This window comes from Leopardus geoffroyi, chromosome E1 (genome assembly GCF_018350155.1).
Source record: "Leopardus geoffroyi isolate Oge1 chromosome E1, O.geoffroyi_Oge1_pat1.0, whole genome shotgun sequence".
Lineage (NCBI taxonomy): Eukaryota > Metazoa > Chordata > Mammalia > Carnivora > Felidae > Leopardus > Leopardus geoffroyi.
In genome coordinates this window covers 60170217-60178137 of record NC_059330.1, presented here as the reverse complement: position 1 = coordinate 60178137, position 7921 = coordinate 60170217, and the positions used below count along the sequence as shown (strand labels likewise).

Sequence of the window (7921 nt, the reverse complement as noted above, 5' to 3'; positions counted from 1 at the left end):
GGAAGAGTGCCCTCAGAAGCAGAGCCAGGAGCCAGCTGCTCCATCAAAGGCCGCTGTTCCCAGGAATCTTGGGTCTGATACACAGAGGCGCCGACTGAGTGTTTCTTAACCAAAACTTGAACACCGAGACGTCAAAGCCCGAGGCTGAGAAAACTGCAGTGAGGCCTGGGGCGGAGGGAAGATTCACCTCCCAGTGGCCTCGGGTCCCTAGACCTGTCGTCTAGTGCAAGAGGGCCGCCAGCCTCAGAGCCTCTGATGGGCTGCACGACTAGCCCACTTCTTTACAGAAGGAGGCAGCGGGAGGTCACGGCTGGCACAGGCTGAGCCTGGCTCAGAACCCAGGTCCTGACTCCTCGCCCAGTGCTCTTCCCGGGGCCTCCTTGGCTCCTGCTGCATCAGGATGGGGAGACAGAAGCTCTGATAAACTCCACGGGGGCCCACCGTCTTTGAAATGCCTGGAACCCTCCTCTGCTGGAGCAGTGGGTAAGGTTAAGGAGGGAGGGGCCCAGGGACTCTTGGCCTGGCTGTCTCTGTACACCTGTCTCTCCACACTGCGTGTGGGGAGCGTACCCTGCAATCCTGTTTTCCCCACCTGCAAAACGGTATGGTTTCAGGGCACCTCCCCAGGCACATGCAGAGGCCTGGTTCACAGCTTCCGGCTGCAGGACCAGCGGCGGTGATAAGCCGGCGGCGCCTGGCTCCCGCACAGTGGTGCACGTGACCAAATGGCCAGCCACCAGAAGGCTCTGCAGGGAGAGGATCTGGAGCCCCAGCTTCCAGGTGTGCCGCAGCAGACACAGTGCCCTCAGAACGGCCCCCACTGGGCACGAGGCCAGAAGTATGTGGCCCTGACCTTGCCCTTGGAGTTGAAACTCAGACGCAAGCAGGCCACGCCAGCAGGAACCTGGCCTTGTCTACCTCGGCAGCCCTCAAGACCACTGCTCCCGACAGACAGACAGACATAGCCGCCCAAGCCTGCCCCCCTCTCCACGGGAGACTGCCCAGCGCCCTGCGGACACAGGCAGAAGAAGAATCATCCTGCCTTTGATCTGTCCACAGGCCTGGGAGAACAAGACAGGGACCTACGGGTAGGGAAACTTCGCTTTTCCTTAGATGTTCTGAAATGAAGTTTTTATTATAATCTTAGATTTACAGAAAAGTAGCAAAGATTGCGTGAGCTTTGCTGTAGCCTCCCCCCTCAGTTTCTCTTAAGGTAACAACTTACACAGGCGTGGTTCAGCTGTCACCGCGAGGAACTTTGGCACTTGGTATTAAACTCCAGACTTTACTCAGATTTCACTGCTTCTTCCGCTGCCTTCCTTTTTTGTGTCCCAGGATCCAAACCAGGATCCCACGTCGCATTTGCATGGAGAAGGCGAGGCATTCCTCGCAGGTGGGAATGGCCAGGCCAAAGGCTGGGGGCGCCGACCCATCACCAAGTCACCTGCCCTGTGTGCCTGACAAGTAATGACTAGTTGGGAGGTGGCTAGAGGTGGGAGGCTAGCAGGGTGAGTAGGGGGTGCAGGTGGGCTGGTGGCCACGCTACCAAGTGCAGAAGTCCTGGGGACCATCCCTGAAGAGAGCAGGGAGATGACAGCGACGTGGGGTTGCCAGGCAGTGCCCAGGACCCGGAGGCAAGGCCTCGAGCTAAGTCTCAGCCCCACCACAGTTACCTGCAAGGTGACCCCACCTCCCCGTCCCGCTATTTCCTCAGTCATTAAACGCATGGAGGATAAAATGAAATGCAGCAAAGTCACAATAAATCGCCCAAAGCCAGCACTGAACTAGGGGAAAAAAAAAAAAAAATCACATCATTTCTCTGAGGCCCAAGTTTCTGTCCTCAAGATGGAAAGGACACACCCGCTTCTGGGCAAGGGCGCAACTGCTGGCCCTCTCCCTCCTCCCCAGAGCTTCCCCGCTCGCCCGAACCAGGGGCTGCCGCGCCCGCGCGGTCCCCTCCCCAGGGACGCCGGGCCCTCTCCCGCTCCAGGCGGGGTGGGGGCGGCCCCGAGCTTCCAAGTGCACAGCCCTGAGGTGACCTTGGGCGAGGCCTCGTACCGCCCGGTTGCAAAACAAAAAAATCACGGCACAGAAGGCGGCGCTCCCCCGTCCCCCCCGCCGGGGTCGGCGGGCCCAGTTCTACCTGGGGCAGGGCTCCTCCGCGTCCACGTACTCCCGGCTCCCGGCGGTGCTTCCCAGAAGGGCCGTCACTCCCCTCCTCCCCCGCCGGGAGGCGACCCAGCCCCGCATCCCCCGCACCCCTGCAGCCGCCGGACCTGGGGGGGGGGGGGCGCGGGCACGGGTAGCCCCACCCCCATCCTGGGGGCCGCGCCGGCAGCGGAGCTGTGGGGTCGCGGGCGGCCGGGGGTGGGGACCGGGGGTGGGGGCGGGGGCCAGCCGCTGCCCCCTCCGCTCCCGCCCCGGCCGCCCGCCACCGCCCCTTTGTTCCGCCGGCCAATCGGCGGCCTCCTTGACTAAATAAGGCGAGGAGCGCGCCCGGCGCCCCCCGTCCGTTACTTCCACCCCCGCCCGGCCGGTGACTCAGGGCCGGCGGCGGGCGGGGACGGGGCTGCCCGGGCCGCGGCTTCCCGGGCGGCGGGCGGGGCTCCCGCGGCGCCGAGATCGCCTAATATGGCCGCACCGCGCCGCGCGCGCCGCCGCCCCCCGCCGCTCACCTGCGGCCGCACCTTGCCCCCCTCCCCCCCCCCCCCCCCGCCACCGCCTGCCCAGCCGGTGACACGCCGCGGAAGAGGAAGTGGCGCCCCGCCCCTCCCCCCGCCGCCCGGCGCCGCGGGCGTGTGTGTGTGGGGGGGGGACGTCGGGGCTCCTGGGCCCCGCCCCGCTAACCTCCACGACCTCGGGGCCGGGCACCCGGCGTCCCGCGGACTGCAAGGTGCGGAACGAGGAAGGGGGGCGGGGACCGAGGTCTGTGGATCTCCGCTCCCTCCCCGTCTGTTCCCAGAAGTGGCCGCCCCTTAAACACACCAGACAAAGGAGCTCTAGAGGGAACTGGCGTTGGAGGAGGGGCAGGTGCCCCCCCAGCCCGAGTCAGAGGCCTGGACGCCTTCGCGGAGTGGGCGGACCCGGGACGTGGAGACCTCCCGCCCTTCCCACCTTCCCCGTGGCCTGTGCGTGACACCTTGGGACCCCCAAGTGGAAGTCCTCCTCGCATCTCTGACACCCCCACCTGAGGGTTGAGCAGGCCGTGATTGTGCCCAAGGGCGCGAATAAGGATAGGTTTTACGGAGGCCAAGCCCCGGGGTTCTCTCATGGGTGGGGCACACACCTGATGGACAGCAGTGTTGCCCTGCGCCCCCAAAACGCCCGGGAGTCGGAGACCCAGCTAGGCCTGTGGCCATAGACAAGGCCTTGGCGTTCGGGAACCGCAGTCCTCAGGTGAGCTGGACAGCTGCCTTACCTTCTGGGCCTAGCGTCCTTAGCCACAGATGTGGCCACCAGTTCAGCTCGCGGGGCTCTTGGGGCGCCTGGCCCCGCCCCCCCACCGTCAGACACCTGCCCGGGTCAAGCTGAGCGCCCGGGGGGGGGGGGGGGGGAGGGGACCTTACGTCCCTTGCCTCACTCTGCCTGGCCCCGCTGCCCCCACTCTTGGCCTGTGCTCTTCCCCACGCCTCCTCTGACCTTTAATTCTATACTGAGCAATTCCGAAAGCTTACAAATCAGCCCAAAGAAAGCCCAGCCTTTGATTCCCCTCTGGGCAGAAAACATTGGCGCCAGCAGGTGCGGCCAAGACCCTGCTGGCAATGACAGGTCTTCCAACTCAGGCTGCTGGAGAAAAGGGCGCGTCCGGTATCCAGGAGAACCTACAATTCCAGGGCAGTTGGGGCGGGGCCGGCCTGGAGGCGACCTGGGGTCGGGAGAGCAGCGGGGCTTCCTGTTCCCGGGGATCAGCAAACCCACTCCCACCCTGGTTCTCTCTAGTGTCATAAAGCCGAGAAGATGGTGCCCGCTGAGAGTTGACCGTTCGTTCGGAAGGTCAAAACTTCCCTAATCTGCCTCAGTTTCCTTATAGCGCTCACAGGAATTTAAAACAAAACAAAGCCCCTCCCCAGTGGATGGGGGAATGGCCCCAAACCCCGAGTGTAGCTCGCTTAAGGGGACAATCGGGCCTGCGGTTTGAGGGGCGGGAAGCTTTGGCTACGGCTGGAATGAAGCCTCGGTCTCTGCACCTCCAGAGACCCCAGGCAGGGAGCCCCATCCTCCGGCGGAGGGGCCTGCGCGGTGGCCGGCAACGCTGGGGGACACGCGGCTCCTAACTCCCGTCACCGAAACGAGGTCACGACACCTCGGGGCTCCTCCGGGCCGCGGGGCCCAGAGCACCGCAAGAGCGACCGACAGGGACGCCGCCCCCCCCCGCCCCTCCCCCAGCCCGGCGTCGGCCTTCACAGTCCACGCTCTCAGCGGAGCCTGGGGGGGAAGCTCGGAGGGGGCGCGCGGGGCCGGGGGCGAAGCCCCCCGTGAGGCCGGGCCGCGGGGACACACCCCGGCTTGGGGCGCGGCCCAGCTCTGGGCCAGGCAGTTTCGGGGCGCAGCCGGGCCCTCCCCCACGGCGCGGCAGTCCCGGGGCGGGCCAGTCGGACCCGCAGCCCTGCCCGCGACCCCAAGTGGGGGGCACCCACCCGCTCGGCCCGCGCGCGCGCGCGCGCGCGCGGGTCCGCACCAGGTCTGGGGCGTGGGGTCGCGAGCGCGCGGGGGTGGCGCGGGCGGGGCCGTTGGGGGCGGTGCGGGCGGGGGGCGGGGCCGGGCGCGGGGCCCCACGTGTCCCGGCCGGGCGAGCCAATGGGCGCCCGGCGTTCGGAAAGATCGCCATATATGGACATGTTCTGGGGCCGCGCGCGCCGCCGGCCCGCGCGCGCGTCCCGCTTCGCTTAAATAGCGGCGGGGGAGGCCGCGCTCGGTCTCACTCGCCGCAGCCGGCCCGTGCTCTGTGTCGTCCCGCCGTTTGTCGTCCGCGTCCACTGCCGCCACTTCCACCGGTAAGAGGCCGGCCTGCGTGCCCGGGCCCCGGGTCCCCGAGTCTGGCGCCGCAGGTGCACGCCACGCCTCCTGTCCCAGGGTCCCCGCAACACTGCCTCGGGAGTTGCGGGGTCCGCGCCGGGGCGGGGTGTGGTGCGGACGGCCGGTGCACGGCTGGCGCGGGGGGTGGGGGGGTGGGGCGGGGCAGGGCCGCAGTGCGGAGAGGCCCGGTCGCGCCGCCGCGAGCGAGTGAGGGGCGCCCCGAGAAAGACCGGGTCCCAGTTCCGGGCAGTTACTCCCCGCCAGGCTCGGTGGGGGCGGGGGGCGGGCAGACGGACCCTCCGTGTCTAAGCCGGCCGCGTCTTCACGCAGACCGCAATGGAAGAGGAGATCGCCGCGCTGGTCATCGACAATGGCTCTGGCATGTGCAAGGCCGGCTTTGCTGGGGACGACGCCCCCCGAGCCGTGTTCCCGTCCATCGTCGGGCGGCCCCGACACCAGGGCGTTATGGTGGGCATGGGCCAGAAGGACTCCTACGTGGGCGACGAGGCCCAGAGCAAGCGGGGCATCCTGACCCTCAAGTACCCCATCGAACACGGCATTGTCACCAACTGGGACGACATGGAGAAGATCTGGCACCACACCTTCTACAACGAGCTGCGCGTGGCCCCCGAGGAGCACCCGGTGCTGCTCACTGAGGCCCCCTTGAACCCCAAAGCCAACCGTGAGAAGATGACTCAGGTAAGCGCTGCCCCAGGCGCGGCCGGTCGTCTGTTTCATTAGCCATTTTCTGTTCCGCCTTATTTTCTGAAATTCAAGTATTTCTTTCGATATTTCCAGGGTTCTGTTCTTCTCCTGGCATTTCCTTCCTGAAGTCTCAAGGTTTCTTATTTGTGTTTCTGCCTGCAACCTTTTTTTCTTTTCTCTACACATCACATTTGTGGCATGCCAGCATGCGGTGTGTGAGCATGGGGTGGCTCCGGGTCCCTGTCTCTGACTAAGGAGCCCGTTGCCTTTTTCCAGATCATGTTCGAGACCTTCAACACCCCAGCCATGTACGTGGCCATCCAGGCCGTGCTGTCTCTGTACGCTTCTGGCCGCACCACTGGTATTGTCATGGACTCTGGGGATGGGGTCACCCACACTGTGCCCATCTACGAGGGGTACGCCCTGCCCCACGCCATCCTGCGTCTGGACCTGGCTGGCCGGGACCTGACGGACTACCTCATGAAGATCCTCACGGAGCGCGGCTACAGTTTCACCACCACCGCCGAGCGGGAAATTGTGCGTGACATCAAGGAGAAGCTCTGCTACGTGGCCCTGGATTTTGAGCAGGAGATGGCCACGGCCGCGTCCTCGTCCTCCCTGGAGAAGAGCTACGAGCTGCCCGACGGGCAGGTGATCACCATCGGCAACGAGCGGTTCCGCTGCCCCGAGGCGCTCTTCCAGCCTTCCTTCCTGGGTAGGTGTCTTGGGCAGCCGCGAGTTCGGGCTGCGTCGCTTTGGGCCCGGAAGAGGGGCGGATGCCCTCTAAGGGAGAGCATTGTCTCTTAGGTATGGAGTCCTGTGGCATCCACGAGACCACCTTCAACTCCATCATGAAGTGTGACGTTGACATCCGGAAGGACCTCTACGCTAACACGGTGCTGTCTGGCGGGACCACCATGTACCCTGGCATCGCCGACAGGATGCAGAAGGAGATCACAGCGCTGGCGCCCAGCACGATGAAGATCAAGGTGAGTCTAGTGCGGCCGTGGGCTGGGCCTCCCGGGGCCCCGCTGTGTGAAGACTGCGGCCTAAACTAAAGCCACGGTTTTGTTTTCACAGATCATCGCTCCCCCTGAGCGCAAGTACTCCGTGTGGATCGGGGGCTCCATCCTGGCGTCGCTGTCCACCTTCCAGCAGATGTGGATCAGCAAGCAGGAGTACGACGAGTCGGGCCCCTCCATCGTCCACCGCAAATGCTTCTAAACGGACTGCGGGCAGATGCGTAGCGTCTGCTGCACGAGTGAATCCCGAAGTCTAGGTCTGCCCTGGCAAGTGTGTGCGCCTCCTGCTGGCCTCGTGAAACTGGAATAAGCCTTTGAAAAGAAATCTGTCCTTGAAGCTTGTATCTGATGTCAGCACTGGATTGTAGAACTTGTTGCTGATCTTGACCTTGTATCCAAGTTCACTGTTCCCTTGGTATATGTTTAATACCCTGTACATCTCTTTGATTTAAATCCTTAGTACGTGCGGCTCGGTCACTTCGTGGCTGAGGTTGAGAACATGTCCGTGGAAGAGAAATCCATTGGTTTGAGAATCTTCGAGACCATGATATTCTCGATCTGTGCAGGGTATTAATGTCTAAGAGCTGCCTATTCCAGGATTTCTCTAGAGGCTGGCAAGAGTCCTGAACCAGTTGTCATTTCTGTCTTGCCGGTCTGACAGGGTTGGGAAGGTCCGAGCCTTGGGACCCACTTTCCTTTCTTACCCGATGTTTTCCTGCCAGAACACCGTGGGTTGTTAATTGCCTTGAGTTGGAAAACGGTTTGCATTTACAACTGTAAATTTATTCATCCTTTTAATTTATGTAAGGTTTTTGTACACAATTCTCAATTCTTGAAGAGATGACAACAAATTTTGGTTTTCTACTGTCATGTGAGAACATTAGGCCCCAGCAACGCGTCCTTGTGCGAGGAAAATAAAGTGCTGCCGTGAAGCACCCTGGCTTCTGTTTGGGGGGTGGGTGGGGCAGGGGCGGGTGGTTTGGGAGGAGAACTGGCTGAAATTGGGCAGCAGCTTGGTTTCCTGCAGACCAGGAGTTGGGAGGATTTTTGTAAGGTCTAGTGAACAGCCCAGCACACAGCAGCTTGGGATTTGGGATCCCCTGCCCTCCCGTCTGGGGGCTTTTGCGCGAAGGATCCCGTGCAGGAGAACTCTGCAAGTGGCTGTGGGGAAAACGGTG

At 63.5% G+C, this 7921-nt stretch overlaps 1 protein-coding gene and 1 long non-coding RNA gene across 2 annotated transcripts; one reads left to right on the top strand and one right to left on the bottom strand.

The window, feature by feature from the left end:
• Positions 1–1114: 1114 nt before the first annotated feature.
• LOC123604131 lies at positions 1115–3084 on the bottom strand. Its single transcript, XR_006715236.1, has 2 exons — positions 2144–3084; positions 1115–1457 (listed from the first exon to the last, which is right to left on the bottom strand). It is a non-coding gene; the product is annotated as an uncharacterized LOC123604131 (long non-coding RNA).
• Positions 3085–4831: 1747 nt separating this feature from the next.
• ACTG1 (actin gamma 1) lies at positions 4832–7675 on the top strand. The gene is made up of 5 exons (XM_045489856.1): positions 4832–4994; positions 5347–5715; positions 5998–6436; positions 6529–6710; positions 6802–7675. The coding sequence occupies exons 2-5, from the start codon at positions 5353–5355 to the stop codon at positions 6943–6945; spliced, it is 1128 nt and encodes a 375-aa protein (XP_045345812.1). The 5' UTR covers positions 4832–4994; positions 5347–5352; the 3' UTR covers positions 6946–7675.
• The last annotated feature ends 246 nt before the right edge of the window (positions 7676–7921 follow it).